General features: G+C 40.1%; 1 protein-coding gene across 1 annotated transcript in view; it reads right to left on the reverse strand.

The window, feature by feature from the left end:
- LOC107185929 (ADAMTS-like protein 3) overlaps window positions 1-13273 on the reverse strand; it is a 52966-nt gene extending 39693 nt beyond the window's left edge. The window contains exons 1-4 of the mRNA XM_015573709.1: window positions 13208-13273; window positions 12717-13043; window positions 2346-2487; window positions 1520-1652 (exon numbers count right to left, since the gene is read on the reverse strand). Coding sequence (XP_015429195.1) covers window positions 1520-1652; window positions 2346-2487; window positions 12717-13043; window positions 13208-13273 — 668 coding nt within the window. The remainder of the gene's footprint in view (window positions 1-1519; window positions 1653-2345; window positions 2488-12716; window positions 13044-13207) is intronic.
- Between the last annotated feature and the right edge of the window lie 8356 nt (window positions 13274-21629).

Genomic DNA, 21629 nt, shown 5'->3' on the forward strand with positions numbered 1-21629 from the left:
CTGAGATACACCACCCCCATTTTTCTCCAGCCTCGTGGAAAGCGCCGATTGCGAACACTTTGCCCGGCGCCGAAACGCTCGATGAATATCGGAACGGCTCCGTGAGGCGATTCGCCGTCTTCGAGGAAGTTGGTTCACCGAATATCAGTCGGAACGATCGTTCCGAGATCGCGGAAGTTACATCAGCGTTTACTTTGTGCGTGATCGTTGTTGCTCGGTAGATTTCTTTCACAGAGGGTTTCATGGTTACTCGTAGTAGAGGGAACTCGGACGAAACCGGATATCGGGGTCAATCCGGGACATGTGCTATTATTTTTAGGAATGTATCGGAGGTACAATTTTACAAGGGAAGGTACGGATGTGTCCCCCTCCGATTTTGATGAAACTTCGTATGTCTGTTAAGCAGTCGAAAATAAGAAATACGTATTTTTTTGTATCGGCTGAGACGCGACTTTACGGGGTGATACCACCCCTCGAAGTTTCGACCCGAAAGTACTATCTCGAGAACCAGAGAAGGTACATGGAAACTTCTAATGGACCAGCTTTGCGGTTTTTAATGTAGAATAATATGGTGCTAATAAATTGTTAAAAATGTAATTTGTTTATAACAAGAAAATTTTGGATCGAAACTTCGAGGGATGCTTTCACCCCTTAAAGTCGTGTCTCAGCCGATAACAAAAAATACGTATCCCTTATTTTTGACTGCTTAATAGACATACGAAGTTTCATCAAAATCGGAGGGGGACAATTGAAATACTTGATTATCTACGCCTTACGCACAGTAAATGTAGTTGTGAAGAACTTGAATGATAGTTAGAGTCTTATTTTTACTCCTAGAAATAGTATCTTTTACTGTACAAATGTTTTTTCCAGCATTATTTGCGGTTTTTTTCATTTCTGAGTCTAAACTTCTGACAGACTCCACCAACCGCCAAGTAGAATTCGCTAGTTTATTATTATATCTTCTATAAACTCACATTAGCCAATTTACCCCGAAACACCAGCAAAACTTTACTCCGACCACATTCAGTTTCATAATCCCTCGTTCCAAGTCCCATTCGATGTTACGCCTACCAAAAAAGGCACCCATAAAAGCGGTCATACATGAACTCGATGGAGCGATTTGCCGGAGTGACGCAAAAATTCCCACCTCTCCGGTACTTTTTCCGCTAATAAAGAGCGCCAAGCAGCTGACATCATCAAAACCAAGAGCGGTAATATGTTCACGGCGACGTCAGAAAAATGAACAGTAATCGCGAGACCTCTCGGGTACCAGGGACTGTCCTCCTCGATGGGCCAGGGGGTTTTTGTTCGGCGATGATGCGTGCAAAAATCCCGCGAACAATCCGTCAAATAACGCCGTGTTTGCACCCCCGTATACCAGCCCGTATGTGTAACACCCGTTCGCTCGAGTTCGACGAGCGAATCCGCGGGTAGTTTAAACGTTCATTGACGCGGATAGTGTGCACACGCAGACCCAACCGGGCTTCCGTTTGTCAGAAAGTGTACTACTACTTACCTTGCAGTGCAGAGGTGCGTGTTGCACGGCATCCGGGTCTTCCCTGGCCGGCTGTCCGGATCGCAGTAGCTGTCGTCCACCACGGTATCGTCAGGCTCGGTGCTCTTGCACACCGCCATCGCCAACTTGAGGCCTAAAACCAAAAATAGCCGAATTCGGTTTAAGATCGAGATATCGGGGACTTCTTTGAAGGTTCCTATGGGTGTTAAAGGGCTATGCTAATGTGACGGCTTCAGAAAATCGAATTTTTCTTATTTGCAATTTCCAACAATTTTGTGAGGAATAGAAAGGTGTTTTATATGGCCCGGACTAGGTGATTAGCTGTAAATATAAAATATTTCTCTTCTGCATGCTCTAAAACAGTACTTGAAACAACATTTATACCACTGGTATTAAATTTTTCATTCTGAATTTTGAATTTTTGACAAGATATACGAATTCAGCAACTCCAAAAACACGAGAACACCGATTTTTATGGAAGTCCAATGAAGTTATGAGTTTTTGCCAGCTTTTCGGGAAAAGGGTCCACTATGCGTCTCCTCATTTTCAATTTCGAGCAAGTGTAAACGAAATTCTTCGGGGTGTTACGGTCCCAAAAACGCGAAGCGAACTCGCCCCGAAGCAGAACAGCCCCGATAGGTGGCAACCGACTGGTCTAAGTAGCAGTTATTAATTTCGACAAGGGCAGAGGGGGGGGGGGGCGTTTAACGATTTTCACGGGCTCAAAGTTCATTAGAATTCATTGCTCCCGGTGTGCCGATGTAAATGGACTTGGCGGGTGCGGGCTTACCGCCTCAAGTAAACGAACTTGGTAACCACTACTAACCTCCGCCGCATGATTTCGAGCAGGCGGATATCGATTCCAAACTCCACGAGTACCGCGATTGGCAGCTCGATCCATTTCCGCCGCACACGCCGCACGCGTCCGTGTTCTTGTTGCTCCCGACTCGCAGATCGCAGCCGACCTTCTGAAACAGAAATTCCGCCCCGTTCGATTAATAAAACGTTTCAACCATCCCCGCCCCACCACCTTCCACGAGTACAAATCGCTCTTTCGCCAGGTAGTCGCTATTACTCACGAACCCCCTACGGAGAATTAGCGGAGAAAAATTGACCTATACAAGTAGCCCACAGGGGTCCTGTCCCCTACGTTCTTTTTTTTTGTTACAGCTTGTTATTGTCCTCTACTCGAGATGGGAATTCGTCAACGTCAGTCGGGAGAGTGTTACTTGGTCCAGATGGGAACGAGCAAGCGTGGCTAGAAATGGTTTTGATAGAGCGATGGGGTTTGTTTCTTGGAAATTTTGTGATTTCTCGAGGATTATTGAGTGGGCTGCCCGATGTTCGGTATTATTGATATTACGTGTCCGATATGGGTCTCGAAATGACAGGGTGGGGATGGTGAATGAACCTTCGGACACGATAAATATCACTTAATACAAATAACAAAAACTACAGATAAAAAACCAATAGCAAACAAGAAGAGAAGTAAACATTCTTGACACCTACGAATCTCCTGCCAATCAGAAGAAAGGTGACTAATGTTTAGTCAGCCATCATCCCTCCTAATTTTCCGTCACACACACTGTCCGCAGCCGATTGACATTCAAATCACCACTTCAAAAAAGAAATATTTATAAATTCATGAATTCAACCCAACAAACGATTCTCCGTTCAGCTCGACCAGATCGCCAGCGTCTCGCGAAGAGGCAAAATTCTTCGGGGGACACCGTTGTTCACGGTGTGTTAATTTATTCACGAACTTCCCATCGGCTCTTTCCGAACGAATGGTTTCCGTGGCGGCCATCTTCGTTCTCCCGCGCACAGTCAGAGAGAGACACGTCCGCATTCTCCAGGTGTAAAGGTATTATTTGTACGGATCGGGGCGAGGACAGTCGGGGGGGGAGGGGGGATCGAGCAAGAACGGCGGATCGCCGCGCCGCTAAGTTCCGCGATATTTCATTTTGCACGCCCCACCGGCTACCCGTTTCTCTTCCCTTGTTTACCTAGAGAAATAACCGGTTGCTTCGACGGTCCTATCCTTCAATTACGGGGCTCCTGCGCTCCAGGCTTCCACTTCTCGGGGCAAAGTAAACCTAATCCTGAACGCCCGTATTGTGTCTCTCTTCCGTTCTGTTTGCGTGAGCGCGCGCGCGCGCGCTTCCGTACGCTCTTGTGAACATAGCCAACTGTGTGTCCGTGTGTGTGTGCAGTGGACCCAGACCCTTTCACATTTGTCCACCGAACAGGATCGAAAAAATCGACAAGCTTCGCCAGGAAATTCTCCGCCCGGGAAATGTCTATGAATTTTTTACCGATCCGAAACGGCTTTCGTAGAGATAAGAGCGATTTTTCGAGACCGTACATCCCTGTTTTTGCTCGACTTTTCCCTGGATTTTTCAAAGTGCTTTGGTAAATCGGCTTTTAGTACGCGAATCTGATCGACAGATTTCAGGCACAAGGTTTATGTTCGACCTAGAATTTCTTTAATGATTCATCAGGCTTTCGTGGTGTTGGAATATCTGATTTAACGAGTTTTGTTTTTTCAAAATTCGATTGAAGAATTTGGGATACTTTCGTAGGGTGGTTTCTACACATGGAATTATGACGAGAATTAGGAACGATGAGTCCTTAGAGAGAAAAAATTGTCAATTAAATATGTGACAGGCCCTAACCCGTCCTTTTTTTTCCCTCCATTCACCTCCCCGCGTTTCTTTTTTCGTTTCGCCTCATTTCTTCGTGCATTTCTTCCCTTTTCACCCCTCTCGAGGAGCAGCATCATTCGCCGAAGTTACTTCCCGCGTAAATTCCGCAGACGGCCGCGCGTTTCCAACTGTCGAAGAATTTCCAACCAGGAGTATAAATATAGTTTCTAAACGCTGGCGAAGAGCGAACGTGTTCTCGATGTAAAAGACGGCCTTTGCCGCATCGTGACGCGAGACTGACGGAATTTTTCGGAAAAATTCTACCGTGAACACCGCGAAATTGAATATTAACCGGTACGGAATTCGTCGAGCACGCACGCGTTTCTCTCTCTCTCTCTTTCTCTCCGTCGACGTGATATTTGAAAGATGTACCCGAGGAGAACTTCTACGGCAAATGTTTCCATAAAGTATTTCAACTTTTGTTATGGTGAAATCATTCTGAGTAACCGGAAAATGGGAAACGCGTAAATTCAGTTGATATTGAAAATTTTATTTCTTTAGAAAAAGGTAGTTCTTTAACCCCATGCCCTAAAAACATCGTGGATTTAATAAATAATATTCGTCTTCCTTAAGTCGAAGTGAAAAGCTGTTTTTATGATACTAATATTTAACTAGAGTTAATAAACACTTGCAATAGGAATAGAATTCCTTATGTATCTGGGAAATTATTTAATAAAGTAATCAGTAATATCAAGATTACAATACAGTTTAACTCTTTGAAGCACACGATTTTAAAGAAAATAAAAACCCTAGTTGCACAGAATTTTTTTTAATATAAAAAAAAATTATATAAAAATAAAATATTAAACTGTATGACTATGAGTAACTTCAATTTTTCGAGGTGGGTTAAAATATATCCCACCATGCATAAAAAGCTAAGCAAAAGGTGGGACAGTTTTTAACCCACCTAACCCTTAAGAGTTAAGAGTGAAAATATTCAGGGGTTTCGTATTCATACTATCAGATTCCAGGCCAGTCACATTCTACCAGGATATTTTTTCATTTACACTAACAGCTGACGCGTTATTTTCAACGCGTGAGTTATCCCGCGACAGCCTGTACACGTTACCAGCGGCATTAAGGGGGTTAATCCCGTGCCATTTCTCAACAAGGTGCTCGATCAGCGGCGAGCAACGTCGATCGGTGTAAAGATTTATTCAAATCGACGTCACCCCACGAAATCTTGGATTATCCAGCGACAGTCGATCGTTCCGGGGATCTCGTTAGGCTGGCTGTTTCCCCTACTTTTTACATCCCCTCATTCCCTGCGTCCCCGTTACCTTTCGTGCCGCCCTACCTCTCGGCTGGCACCTTCGTCGCCAGTTTGGTACACTCTTCTCGCCCGGATAAGGGATGAATAATGTACTCCCCAACCTCGTAGCAAACCTCCATGCAGCCTGAATGACAAATCAGTTCGCCGTCCGAGCCAGGTCACGAATCGACGTCAGCTTTTCCCATCGCCTTTTTCCACTTCCTCCACCCCGAAGAAGCTCCTGAATTTGTACCGGCGTGGATGTAGCGGCCCGCATCCGGATTCTGCGCCAGCTAGGTCGAGTGTGTCCTCTTCTTTTCTTTTTTTTTTTTTATGCGGTTTCATTGATCTTTAACGCTGATAAGCACGATGCTTTGGTAGACGGAATTCAGCTGCTCTATCTGCCCGAGGTTTCTTTGTTTAGCTTCGACTGGACAAGATTTTTGAACCCTTCGTGGTGGAATAAAATGGCCTTGCTGGGCAACGTAATTATTGTGTTTTGGGGGTATCTTTATCACAGGATTTTAACTGTACTTTTGAACCTAAATTCACCATAGTATAAGGACACCTAACAGGTGTTTGTATTTCATATTTTTCAACTTGCATAGTTGAATGGTATTGCGTCTGCGCACCAAAAATTACTTTAAAATGAATGGAAAGCTTATTAAAAATTCAGACAATTCCGTATAAAATATTGCAAAGGGTATTGATATTCTATATTTAAAATAAATCTTTTAAAATTCAACTTTAGAAACTGTTGGGTCATCTAGTAGAGAACCTCGGAACTATCCCTGAATGTTTTCAGATTTTTTGGAAGCCAATAGGGTAAAGAAAAATTAGGTCCGGATAAAATATATGTAACAAAAATTTTGGGCATGTCAGAGATAATAATTAACTGAATACTGAATCTAATATTTGAACGAGTTATATCTGAGTGCTGAGTTGAAATACACGATCACTGTCGCCCTAACATTTCCAAGAATAATGAATCCATACTAACGATAATAATATTCGTTCCACGACTCTTTCGCGGGAAGTATTTATCCATCTTCCCATGTAATACAAAAATTCCGAATAAATGTAATTTCAAGTCTTTCCCGGATTCTGCAGTTAGACGACGAGATTCCAGTCGAATATGTAAACCGAGTGATTTCCGTGACTTTCCGTTCTCCCAGCTATTTCGTTCCGTAAATTTGACTGATGTTCAATTATTCAGACTGGCTTTCAAGGTTCCCATTCTACAGTCGGTACACCTTCCGTAGCCCTCGCCATCCACCGGAGGAGTTAGCCCATTACGCTCAATACACCCATTTCCAACGGCACACGATTCCCAGCCTCCCTCTCAATCCCCTCACTGCCCCCTTCTACACCCCGTGTACCTTTTTCTTTTCTCTACGCTCGTTTCTGCCCTTTTAACATACTTTCCCAGAGAATAGGATTTACCGACTTGCAGAGAGGAGCCGGGGTTTCGCCTCCCGATCACTTTGTCCGCCTTATTCCGACCGTTTTCACTGGAAACTACGGAATTCATTGTTCAAGCCACGAGACTGGTTGGCCTGTATATCCCTAATTTCTTGCGTACTTTTTTATCCGTTATCTAGCGCCCCTCCCTCTCTGACAAGCGTAGACGGGTATCATCAGCTTTGTATTATGGACAGGTAACTGAAAATCGAAGGGGATGAGGAGATTCTGTCAAACTCTCGATGGATGCTCGCGGATGTTTTCCGAGCCAATAATAACTACTATCTAAAATAACCCGTCCTTTATTGATTGTATCAGAAAATGTTTGAATGAATTATGGAGCATTTTAAGGGATGCATCGGTTAGATGCAATTTGATTTTTTTTTTATTTTATGTTGTTTGAGATATCAAGGTGACTGAGTTTTTTCAAGGTTAATGCATCTTTTTTTCTTTTATTCCATTATGCTATAGGTCTTTGGAGTTATCCCTTCATCGAAAACGGGGTATTAAAAAAAAAAGATGCATTGATCTTGAAAAAACTCAATCTCATCTTGATATCTAAAAAAAAAGTCAAATGTAAAAAATCAAATTATATCCATCCGAACAGAGTGATTAAAAAGTTGTCCGTGAAAAATGCATCTGGCAGAGAGAAAAGGGTTAAATACCAGAGAGATTACAGTATTTTGGTATCCACCGACTACCTCGAAGGGACGAATAGGCAAATGTACCGGGAATATGTACGAACACCGAGTGATTCGCGTTACATTCGGTGGAACAAGCGCAGAGAGATGCTAAACGAAACAAGAGGAATTTCACGGAGGACAAGACAAACTCTAACGGGTCGTGATGGCACAAAAGCGTTGCACACTTATCGAGCGTGTCCAACGCGGAAGGAGAACTTGGCCGTCGCTTTAATAATGCAAAACCAGTTTGCGTTTACCGGTGCCCGGTTAGTGCTTAATTACGTGGTCTCGCCCGCTGATTAGATATTGTTCCTCCAACTTCGTCGCTACTGTCGTCGCTATGAAATCTCGTTAATTATTTCGTGACGCCCCTCTTGGACATACCTGTGAATCGTTCACGTTCGTCTGTTTCCCATTCGTCGGACTTCTGTGCAGTTGTTTCTTACTAAATTCTAGATTCTTTAATTATCTTTAAAAGTCTGTAATTATCTATGTAATGTTAAGAACTAAATATCTGTATTTTATAGAAAAGATTTAACAGATTTGTATTTTATTATTAGGAAATGTGAATTCAATAGAATCATCCAGTATAGCGTCTAGATTATTCCAGACTCTTAAAATTAGTGAATTTAACAGTAATCAAGTGATGGGATCGTGCAAGAATTTTATATTTAGAATTGTCAAGACACAAGCCTGGCTATAGTCTGATAAGATAATAACAATAGCGTGGGGTCCCTCTCATAAATGTCGCGGGTATTTCTTTCCTCTAACCTAGCAGTGCTCGGCAAGGTCGTGGTTACTTAAGGGGCCAATCGATGAAGCCAAACCTCCTCCAAGTTCCCTTGTGTTTCTCAGTACACAGAGAACTGGTCCGCGGTGTAAAGTAAGGTCGAATTAACTTAATGGACGAGAAGTGCGGGCGTCTGGACGCACCCACCGCAAATATTGGCCGAAGACGACGGCTGGACGACGACGCCTCGTTAGCTCGCATTTTCCCTGGTCGAGGAAAAACGCGGTCGCGGACAATCGTAGCGGAAACGAAAAGTTATAAATAAGTTTGGACGAGTCGAACCAAGGGGGATAGAGGGGGAGACAGAAGAAGGGCCACTGTGTGCCCCACCTGTGCAAATCTCGAGTTTCCGTCGGAAGTTTCTTCTTCCTAGGCAAAGTTTCGACGAGGGATCCAACGAATGCGACTTAATTCTTAACCGAGCCGGAAGACCGAGGTAAGATCGGGGGATATTTAAAGGTCTTGTGTCTCCGATGTTAATTAATTATCTTGCGAACCTGTCGACTCGGGGACCACTTCCGAATATAACCTGACCCCGAGTATTTAAGAACCGAGGTCGAGGAGGATGTTTGTTGGAAATTCTGAGTTATATATATATGTAACAGGAAGATATTTTTATCAGTTTCCGATTTCATTGACCCAATTACGGTTGTAATATAAGATATCCTGTGGGTTACGTAATTATGATTTTCCAGGTGATATTCTGGTGATATGGTTTCTTTATATAAGAATGCGAGGGAAAGCGAAGAAATGCAAGGAAAGTTACTTGAATAGAATAGGATGTGTGAATTTGTTATTTAGTGTAATAATGAGTAATCCATTATGGTCAGGCAAATTTAATATTGATCTTTGAATAAATTGGATACTCCTTTAACACGTTGACTGTAACAGTAAAAAAGGTCGTATGTAGCCAGACACACTTTATTTCGTTTTTTAAGGCACAAGTCTTGTTTTCACAGTGTCTTGTTTTAAATGTTTCTAGGATCTTAGAAAATCCTTAAATGTTAATATTGTTATTAATGAAGTACAAAAATGCAGCTCAAAACATAAAAACCGAATCGATAACCACGCTAATCCAACGATAATTCACTGCTACACTACCATTAACCGTAGACTCAAAAGAAAATATCTAACAGATCTGGTTACATAACAATTATATAAGCTCAATAATGTACTGACATAAACAAATTCTGAACTTAAGATTAAATGTATAATATACTCATAGACTTTTATGTATGATAAAAGTAATATTAAGAAAGGTGTAGGAATGAATGGTCTGTGAAAATACGTAAATGGAAGTAATGAGTGAGAATGTATGAGTGTAACAAAAATGTATAAATAATTTCTAATGTCAAGTAGACAAAATGTAATAATAAGTGTAGATAAAATGAAAAAAAATTCTACTCCCACACTATACCCAACTCCCAAAGTACGTACGTTATATCCACGATAGATCCAATCTAGACGTTTAATTTCCACATTATCGCGTTGGATCTTTTCCACAACTTCCATTAACAAAAGCTTCAAAATCAGAGGATTTTTTGTCAAAGTCCAGACGCTCCGCGTTTTATTTCACATTTGCTGGCCCGCATATGGCATAAATTTCGCATGACGCGTACGATTCCACCGGGAGAACAAATAAAATCCAGTTTCAAAAACAGTCGAACGACGTATTAGAATGTAGAGCACGTATATATATGTATATACACGCGTTAATCGCATATTAACAGAACGATGAAACTTGCAGATGAAAGCTTGAAAATTTCACGATGCCAGAGGTCGTCGAGCCGCGGCACGGAAAAATCGTGTATGTGTATGGAGGCCTCAATGAAAAATATTTTTCCCAGCGTTTCCACGGGTCTCGGGGTGTTTTTTACGAGCCCGAACGTGGTCGCGATTTCACCTCCACCCCTTTCGGTGCTGCTACTGAAATTAACGCGTCGAAATTGGCCCGGTAATTGAGCCGGTTGTTTTGTGGAATTGGCTGACGCGTCGCGCGCAATGATCACTTTATATGTCTGATCAACGACCGACCTGTATCACTAATGAGAGTAGATGCAACCGAGTTTCGACGACAAATGATTCTCTCCGGGAGAAATTTCGGGTTTTTCTTCTGTTTTATAGCGATACGTTGATTCACGGCTGATGCAGACTGGTATTATCAGCTTTGTATTATGGATAGGTAATTGAAAATCAGAGGGGATGAAGAGGTTCTGTCGAAATCTCGATGGATGCTTGTGGAATTTTTTCCGTGACACGATTGTATACAGGGTGCGGCATTTAAGTTGACACGTGGATATATTATAAAAACCAAGCATTTCATAAGAAAGTATTTTAGACAAAAGTTGTTTGATTTTGAAGGGGGGAAAGAGAATGACATTGTTTATTTTTAATCTGGTGAACGTTTTGAATGTCATTTGAAAGTGAACTTCGTCTTTTTAAGTGGATACCTATATTTTTTTAACAGATCTCAAGTATAGTGAGTTCTAGAGAATCGTGTGTGCTATAAATGCATAAAATCCGCTGTTTACTTATGACAGTAGATTCTGGTAATTTCTGGTTTGTCCTTCTGTTTTATCACGACACGTTGATTCACGAATGCAATTTTCGTGTAACGATCGATAATGTTGTTTCGTGCCCTAGAGTGTGATCTAACGGGAGAGGAGAAAATTTAATTAAGGGATACATTATGGGGAAACAGAGTGCGAGATATTGGAGGAAAACTTCATTACTCATTTGTAGCTTCCCGTTAATGGATGGAATGTTGGTTGCACGATCGGTAAACTCGGTCGAAAATTTTTCATTAACAGTGGCGGCCGCGTTATTCACCGACCATGATAAAGTATCTGCAACCAAAGGGGTTTTGATGTGCTTGAAGGTTCCTATGATGTTTATCAGAATGACAGTGAATTTGTAGTTGGTCGCTCGATATTTCGAATAAATATTCTGGATTGGAAACAGAATATTGTCGGTTGTTTCATGCTACGCAGACGTAACGTTGACAATGACATTGTCATTTTTTCATTGGAAACATTTATCTTCGCGTATCACACGTAACTTTTTTGTCCGCGCTGGCGTTGCTTTTTTCAAATATATTTTCTTAAATGTTCTGGTGACATTAAACAATCGTTCACGTAATAATAATCAGAAGTGACCACTTGTGGATACTTCATCGAAGCACGCACATAGACTAAACATTCGCCGAATAATAAATCAAATAATGTAAATTGAAGCCGAAAATATTAATCGAATCGAAGCAATAAACGTCACGGTTTATAAAATAAAGATAACATCGTTAATTTTGCAATGTTATTGGTGTATCATCTTTGACAGATTAAATTCACGTTGTCCTTTCGTAAATGTTCGTTTGAAAACAATGGACCGTAGGAATTCGGTACAAAAAATCCAATAAATAAATATTTTCATCAAAGTTAATTTGAAGTCAAACACTCGTCTAGTAAACTTTAACCACTCGTGTACCTTGTTCCTCTGTTCGAGCCACCGGATGTCGCAATTTCCCGATCAATTTTTCCCCCAATGTACCGTTTGATTCGCCTAATTGATTTTCCATCGGTATCCCGTTCGGCACTATGCTCGATTGAACGCTGGCCGGAAATCAGCCCCACGGCCTGTGCGTAAAACACAAGATTGAATGGGGGGCCGAGAGGGTTTTGGCAGGCCAGAACTCTCGCAAAGTTTCCCCGCGATCTGCGAAATATGGCGGACCGGAAGTGATACCGACATGCCCGCAAAAATTACGCCCTCCTGAGAGACGAACGTATCCGAACTACGATTCACTTAACAAATTGGTTTTCTCGACCGAGTCGAGCTTTTAACGAGGAATCCGCCAAAAGCTCGGACAGCGGCTCACAGTTCAATGTTTCGATTGCGATCGCTTTTCATTTTGAACGAAATCATAAACCTGATATCCTTTTGACAGGATCGACGTGAACTGATATTTTCGTGATGTTGATAGCGTTGCTTAACCATTTGGGGATCGACCGGTTATATTACCGTAAAAACCTAACCTCTACGGTCGATGTCCCTATTTCTAATCATGTAAGAGTTCTGCTATCGTAGAAATTGATTTTTGTTATTTATTTATGCAGGAATCGACAAAGAACATATTTGATATAAAATTTGAACCTCCCTTTATAATTAAATTTAAATAAAAGTATTTTTAAAAACAATTTAACTGAATAATAGTAAATTTAATATGAAGTATAAATAAAATGTCCCTATTCCTGGTCAGTCCTCATCCCAGTTCACAGGTTTCACTTATAAGCAGAATATGAAGTGTACTCACCATGCATTCACCTGCGATGCAAACCTCGGTGCCCTCTGTGTAGCATTTGGTGCCGTCCTCCACCTTTTCAGCGAGCTGCACCACGATGGTCTCGTCGCTGTCGAGCTGCAGGGCCTCGGTAGCGTCGCTCGGAAGCATCTTCTCGACGGACGTGTCCTGCCGGAACCGATTCCCGGTGTTCTCCACCGATTGCTCGCCCCGACAGATCAAAGCGCAGGGCTTCGCCGGATCGTAATGCGGGTACCATTTCACCAGTTGCCCGCTATAAGGTACGTCGTCGTACGCCGCGCACTGTTCCGCCCGGAAATCGCTGGGTTTCTCGCAAGGCTGAAATCAGAAGCGTGGATTTTCTTCTTGAAACGATTTTTTCTTTCTCGATAATAAAACTTTTCTCGATTCTACGATCTCTACGAACTCTACGAACTCTAACGATTCTCGATAATGAAATTTTTGCACAGGACTCGAACACGTCTTTACGAGACGAAACTTACACAGTAACTGAAATGGTGGACAATGTTCACCTTTAGCGTGCAGGTAGAGACGGGATTAGGCCTCATAGAGGGGGGGTCGCGACTGTTTACATTTTTACTATTGTGATGGAGAGAATTTCTATTCGATAGAGAAAGAATATTCACGAAGTATGTTATTGTCACACATCGTACCTTCGACACTGACTAATGACCTCTTCATGCATCTAGGACGTGTTTTTCATCACTGCTACAATTGTTCCATTTATATTAAATATTTGTTACTAGTGAAACATTTAATCTAGACTTGAATAAGTTCTGTAGGACGGTAATATGTAAGCTACACACATAAGTAATCATCACATGGAAATACATTATTTTCCAGTGAAACTCTGAGAATTCACGTACAAATCAGCATTTATTTGCAATTAGATCGAGGGTATTCAGTATTTTTATAAATTTAATTTAACACGATGAGAACATACATAAAGAAAAAGATGTTTTATTGAAACATTGAAATGTGCAATAATTTTTCTAATAAATTTTAGAAATCGCCGTAGGTCGTATCGTGTTTATAACGCACCCAGAAACATCTAATTATTTTCACCTAACAAGAGAATATCCGACCACATATAATCGTAGTAGATCGCAGGCATCATGTGCTATAATTATTCTACAAATTAATTCCTAAGCGCCTTTGATCGGAAATAAATTGCTAATTTTAAGCGGGGTATCAGTAGAAAACAAAGTATATAAACCTTTCAGTACAAAAATAGAAAGAGAACGAAAGGTTATTGAAAGATGTAAAAGGAAAATAAAAATAAAATACCATTAATTCTCGATTCGTTTTGTTTCCCATCAACAATACATTATAATAACACATAACGGAGTGTATTCAGGACCGATTTGCCATTACCGTAATGAAACACGGTGCTAATAATGTCACGATTATACCCCGTTCGACGGGTCGCCGTAACGGCCCCGAGTATTTCGCCATTATTTCCGTTTTAGTTATCCGTAAGCTGTTAAACGAGCCGCGCCGGCTGGCCGTGGAAAACGCACGGATTCCCGCAAACGGGCGGAAACACGGGCGCAGATTTCGTCGGAGCAGATCATTAACCAATTAGGTCGGGTCATTATCGATATTTTAAGACGGTCCACGTTGCCGCGATCGCCGTTCATTAATGTCCCGTTTTGAGTGAATAAAACCGGCGAAACGAACGGAAGGGTGGGCAGACCTTTGTTTTCCGTGTAATTTCTGGATTACCTGTAATTTCGCGCTGGAATTATTTAACGGGAACGATACACGCTAACGGGGCGTTACTTGCACGGTTGTACTGTGTTCCAAACGTGGCGTACTATTCTGCAACGTTTAATCTCATTCTACTCGATAATTTTATTATTCGAACTTAATGAGGCGGATAAAAACGGGGAAATTTGTTGGGGAGGAAAACTGACTGTTGGTATATTTTCTCCAGCAAGGAACCGGAAATATAACCGTTTCCGAGTGGTTAATGTATGGACTCGTTAATGATATTTGGGCTTATTTTCAGAGGTATAATTCATTTCGAGGAAATAACTGGAGAATTGTTGTAAATCGTATAATTTTCGTTACGATATTTGCTGCGAACTGAGCTGTCGTCGTGCAGTTGAAGAATCGTTCGAGCAAAGTGTTTAGAAGGAAAGAGGGATAAAACACTTATAGTTATTATTAGTCAAGTTCTAATGAGAATTATGGAACACGACAAAACTCAGTACAATACAAAAGGAGACTAAATACTATAATATTCTTCAATTCTGTGTACGAACTTTTTTCAATATTTTCATAACCAATTGGTTCACGAAATAATACTCAATTATTGTAAGCCACACTGTACATTTCTTCAATCTTTCAACAAGAAAATGGAGGACGCCATATTGGTCTGGAAAAACAAATGTACGAGTTTAATAATTCTTCTAATAATTGAATAATTCCAACTAACCAATAATATTATGGTTGATTCCAATCAAAAGATATTTGAAAATTTAAATAACCGAAGGCGTAGAAGAGTTTTTAGCGGAAACATTATTCGAATCGATTGGCGTCCGTGTTTACGTGTTCCATCAACCGTAAGCCCGATGGAGACGAATCAGTCAACAAACTGAACGGAATCGATACCCGCTAATTATCGATGTAATTAACGGCTCCGTAATCAGATCGGATATGACTCGAGGGCGTACCGATTGTACGTTTTTCGCCAGGCATTCACGGTTTACCTCGTTTTCCATCGAGGTGAACGGGCTGGAATGTAAATCGACCGAAACGAAGGACAATCGAGTGTCTCATTCGCCTGTGCCTTCTCATTTTTTCCGCTCGTTCGAACTCGAAAAGAATCGCTAAACTAGTAGGTCGTCGCACCTACACTGGATTCGGTTAATTACCTTGGACTAAAAATTAATTTCCTCTCAGTGCGATTCAAGGATGAAAATTATTCGATTGTTACGCGAATAACATGTTAACATTGAACTTGAGAATTTTCGTACGGTTTTTATAATATACGGAAGAATATTTTGCGGTTCAAGGAATACAATCTGATCTCAACAGATTCCTCAATTGGTGTAAAATAAGCAGAATTCGTTTAAATTTTTGTAAATATCATGTTATGAGGTTTTTACGTAATATGAACCAAATTGTTGCACGTAATTCAATAATTTACATAATAGTGTATTATGGAAACCTTATCACGTCATAAGTATTGTAATTATTTATTGTATTGGACCATATCCGTCAATTTAAAAAAAATAATAAAGTATTTAATCTTTTATCACTGTTACTTTTCTTACTTAGAATCTCACATCTTCCACCTATTCATTGTCTTAACATTTTTCGTTGGTTTTCTCAGCTCCTTTCGAAAATTTTTCCGCTTCTTAGTTGAAACGTTACATCGATCGAAGAAGGGGATTCCGCCAATGATTTTCGGTATTAAGGGATTCCGGCCTCGAGCCATTAGTTTTAAGTTTATATCAAAGAGCCCCTCTCACCTAAACGATCCTATGTAATAAATTCCTCGAGTTACTAAGTAGATATTAGGGCGAGAGGAGGAGGAACCGCCGTGAGCACAGTTACATTTAAAATCAATTTTACAATGGACGTGAGAATACCGTGCTCCGAATTAGAGAGACGGATCGGACAAATCCGCAGTTTTAATCCCATTAACGGACTATCGAATTCTCTCAAGATTCAATCAAATTATCCACCGATAGATCCTAACAGGATGAGAAGTTTCAGATTCTAAAGGGGGCGGAGAACCGTGTTGCTACCCGGCCGCGCCAAACTTCGGTCCATAGACGAAGTTAAAACTTTGCCGATTGATGTAAATAGTAATTCACGACGAACGTCTTTGTATCGACTAACAATAGATCGTGCATACGACGCCACGAAAGCAGCAGTTTCTATAGTTGCACGTAGTTGTCTTTGTTCCATATATTCTAATTTTGATATTTTATATTCCCTAATAGTTGATTTTTTTTTTAAATGACAATTGGTTATTGCTATAATTTAATTTTCATACACTGCTTACAGTATGATATACTACTACTACTTCTTAAATATCTTTCGAATAAAATGTAATAATAATTTTAATGGAAACGATCACTTAAAGTCTCACGTATTAAGAATGGCGTTTTTCATCCAAAAAACTGTCTTCTAGATATCCTAATGAATCTATTTAATATTTCCATTTGCCCCTTTTTTACATGGACAGTAGCATTCTCCGATAAGAAATCATATCTTACATTAATAATTAACGTCCAGAATATACACTACGAGGCATAAATATCAAACCACCTTAAAATTTTCAATTCTTATGTATTGTGGTTAAAACAAAGACGAACCAAGTATGCCATGTCTGAAATCCTATTAAAAAATAATGTTTTTCCAGAAAAAGATAGATTATATTTCCTAGAAAAAAGTGGTTCGTTTTTATTTTGAAATACATATAAGGATTGAAAATTTCAGGGTGGTTTCATAGTTATGCCACGCAGTGTATTAACACAGCAATGAAATGAAGAAAATTCTCAAAATCCTTTGCAATCGATAGGGGATATTTTTTAAGTTCCAACGAGTCCCACATTCTAACTGATTGGATTATTTTCAGCATACCTTCTTCCAGACAATCATACAAGAACCATTTCCATCTTCGTACAGCTATTCAAATTATTACAGTTTAAAGCCGTCAATGTTACGTCGCGGACTGTGAACCTGCGACGCGTTTCGGCGTCGACAGTACTGGTCGATTTTCAACAACAGGGAACGTCAAAGTTCCGCCGTCACTTTCCGTGTTCTAACGAAGCTGATTAGCAACGGCACCAATGGCAATTAATTAACGCGACGCGCTGGTTGTAATTTAGTTAGATCAACATCCAACTGTTTCTGTTGCAATTACACAACGGCTCGGTTTTCTTTCATCGCGCCGACAGTTTCGACTCTGGCTGCGAATTCACGACGCCTGATGACGAATTGAAAGCCGATCAGTGCCCTGTTGCAACATTTCTCCTATCGTTTCTATTTAGATATTTTAGAAGATTCAGAATTTCCGGAAGATATTCTGTTTATATTTTAGCGTGTAACACAGATAAATGATCATTACTAGGCTACGGAAGTTTCTGCAAAGTCACAATTTTCAATAGTAATATCTCAAAATTCAAATGGGACAGAATTTTGAATTCTACACTAGGGGCTTTTTTTGATGTTAATAAATATGTACATAAGACTTAAAACTTTCATTTGTTCTAATTTCCATGTTAAGGGACGCTATAAATACATTAACATCCGCAGTCTGAAAAATAATAGCTTTTATCGTAGATACACTCTGAAGTTACAGCATACCGAAACTGTAAAATTACATTCTAAAGTCATTTTAAACTGAATGGAAAACCAATTTAAATTCATATTCATATTCCCACTCACAATCCAAACGAAATGCATTTCTCAAAGTCCGAGTTTTTCGTTGGAAAAACATGGAAAATAATTGTTGGAATTAAAAGTCGAGTGAGTGTATTCGAAGAGTGTTTTACAGTGTTAAATTTCGCCGATATGCTAATAATAATATTCGCTATGTTCAGTGACAGCTAATGAAACTTTACCAGCTAATTTACCCTGTGTTTATATTCTTCTCTGTAAAATTTTCGCGTCGTTCGTACGGGGAAATAAAATTCAATGGTCTTTTTTTTTTCAATTTTTACATAACACGGAACGAAAAAATAACGGCGGGTTTAGATTATGAAAATTATGATTTGTTTTTCGTATTATCGTGTCGTCGATATCTCGCGTGTATGTACGAGTGGCGGCCAACGCGACAGACGGGTAGAATATGTTTATGAAATCGATGGTTCATAACGTTTTCCGTCGCTCGGGGTGATCGCCCGCGGAGATACATTTTTTTTTTCAATCCCTCTGCGCGATCACGCGGTTCTCGCCCGACAAATCGTAGCTTCCGTGTATAATATATTTTTTTCGTTTTCATTTAATTAACGTCGATCCGAGGCCGACGAACCGTCTAATTCGCACACACGTCAGAGACCACGTTGCATAGATTGGAAACGGTAGTTTTGGTTCTATTATGTACGTTACAGCCTCCCGTATCCGAACACCTATTACATGTCCGAATACATACCCTAATAGGGTAGATAACTTAATTACTGCAAGCTTAAGATTTTAGCGTAACATCATTTTACGCCCTGTTTAACGTAAAAATCGTCTCACTTTTGAACATAATATTATTTAACAGTCATTAAAAAATAGTATTATACATAAAATATAAACAATTATGTCATAATTAATTAAAATCTACGCGCAATCTCAGTGTCCCTATAACTGTCACCTCAAAAGGTACAGTAATTCTTATATATTTTAACAATTCATTTTGTACAATTGATACAGGTTGAATAGTCAAATGGCACTTTCACGTTCCAACAATAATTTTTGAAGACCAGGTACATACAAGCACATGTAGTTCTTTGATTTTATGTAACCCAGAGTGGATTGTTCTTTATTTTAACAACAATACATAAGGATTGAAAATTTTTTAGAGGTTTCATAATTATGCTATCCAGTGTAGAATTAAAGAGAGACGTGTTGAATATACTGAAAATTCTATTTGATAATGAGAAAATACGAGTGGTATAATTTTCGAAGTGAATTGTTCTTGCAATATAATTTTTTTAGAACGTTTAAACGTCCTCGATGGGGAACGGGTAAAAGAATAGTAGCGATTTCATCAATTCGGAAACTAGAGGTACTACTGTAATTAAGATTGTTCTATTGACAAGGGGGTTGAATGAAAATTATTCAGCCCTTAGAGCGATAAAATTGGCTTCGTCAATGGGAGACAGCCTTTCTCTCTTTGGCTGCAGAATATATAACTCGAGCCGTGGCTCGTGGACGAGCTTTTGGTATTTTTTCGCCGGTTCGTTTTTCCACGGAAATCTCTGCCGTTTTATTTCCACGCTCTACATCTGTCCTTCTTTCACTCTCCACCCTTCGTCACGTTTTTCACCTATACCTTTTATTTTCGTGGGACACTGGCGTCGAATTACACGGCGATCCATCATTTCCCGCGTCCCGAATGCAAAATGCTACTTACGGGACACCTGTTACTGGGGCCCGATAAAAAATATTCGACGTACCGCCCGAAAAAAATTGCTAACACCACGACACGCCGTCCACGGATCGAGAGAACCGAAAAAAAATCGCTGTTAACATCGATTACACAGCGCGCAGTCGATGGACGTGGCGCAATTGCGAAAAAGTTTTATTCATGGCTGAAACAGCGAAGCCCTGGGAACGAGTTTTTAAAGAATAGGGTAGAATATTCTGTGGAATGAAAAAGGGGTTCTAGATATATGTTGATCCCAGGGGAAAGTAATTAGGAAAAGAAGCCAAACTTTGTTTGCAGTTTTCCGAATAAAAAACTTCAATCGTCTATACTCTAATTCCGTTGGGTATAACACTGAAATATCGTTGGAACGTTCATTTTTTGGAAACAAGTAGAATTTGATGTTTTACAGAACGAAGGGTAAATATTTACAATAAGGGAGCCACCTCAAATTTCGACGATTTTTCAATATGATGTAAAATCATCACCGTGAGTAGGACTGTGAAGATGTTAATTGGAGGTCGCCGTTTGTAAGAAAGTTATTACAAAAATTTTAGTACCTTACTTTAGTAGTATTGATAAGTAAAATGACTGATGACCTTGAACTTGACATATGTTATCAAAGTCTCCCTCCTGAGTGACCTTCAGAAAGTTTCAGTTATCAAATGTTGGTTATTAAAAAGTTATTAACAGAACAATGATACCTTTGTCTAGAACTGCCCCTAACTAATTTTGAATAACTTTTTTTTAACTATTTCTAACCAACTTTGAATGACTCTTTATTCTAGAATTGTGTCCAACCAACTTTGAAGCATTATACTGATCGGAGTTCGGTAGAGACAATCCAAGAAAAAAAAGTAACTTTTTAATTACTCCAAAACAATAGACGAGCTTCCACTTGAAGTGGTGTCCCTGAGACTGATTCTACTTGAAAAGGGGGAATTTATATTTGGTGTGAAATTCTTCTGTTCACCTTTCTTACTGAAATCTATGTTGTTGATATATCTTAGGATATTTAAGGAACTCGGGGATAGATGATTCACTATCAGTTTATCTACCTAAACTTTTGTTGATAATAACTTTATTCACGAGCGGTGACCCCCAACTAAAACCTTCACAACACTACTCAAAATGATGACCTTGATAACATATTAAAAAATCATCGAAATCAGAGGTGGCTCGCTTATTGAAAATATTTACCAAACAAAGTAGAGCATTGCCTTGAATAAAAAAAAGGAGATTTTTTCCGGTGTTAGACGAAAACATCTTATATACTGTAATTCTCGTTCATATAACAGAGGAGTAAGCATGCTTTCCTCAAATTTACCCTAAACTTCATATCACACCGAGATCGGTGCTCCCTACAAGACGGGAATAGCGTACGATGGGTATAGAGAGACTCCCTTCTCCGGTTTACCACGCTAAAAGATTCTTTTCCCATGTACGAACACAACAGACAGAGAATATTCGTGGATTAAATGCGTACTCGAGCTACGTACCGCTATCTTTCATCTGTTATTTCGAAGAATTTCCGCACGGAGGGACGTTGTTATTTAGCCCGCGTATCGGTGAAAGTAGTTCTCTCACGGGGGTAGAGGGTGAAAAGAGGGGACATGAGTCGTCTCATTCCGATCGTTCGCATCGTTCCACGTGTAAGCGGGGACACCACCGCAGCATCCAGTCGCCATTTCGTCGCGGTTGAGACGCGAGTGCTTTAAATTCTTAATCCCACGAGAGATTACATCACAATTATGACAATGGGATTTAACCGCTGTTACCCCCGTACTCGTGTTAACACACTATTACGGGCG

Source organism: Dufourea novaeangliae, unplaced genomic scaffold, assembly GCF_001272555.1.
Source record: "Dufourea novaeangliae isolate 0120121106 unplaced genomic scaffold, ASM127255v1 scaffold14, whole genome shotgun sequence".
Classification (NCBI taxonomy): Eukaryota; Metazoa; Arthropoda; class Insecta; order Hymenoptera; family Halictidae; genus Dufourea; species Dufourea novaeangliae.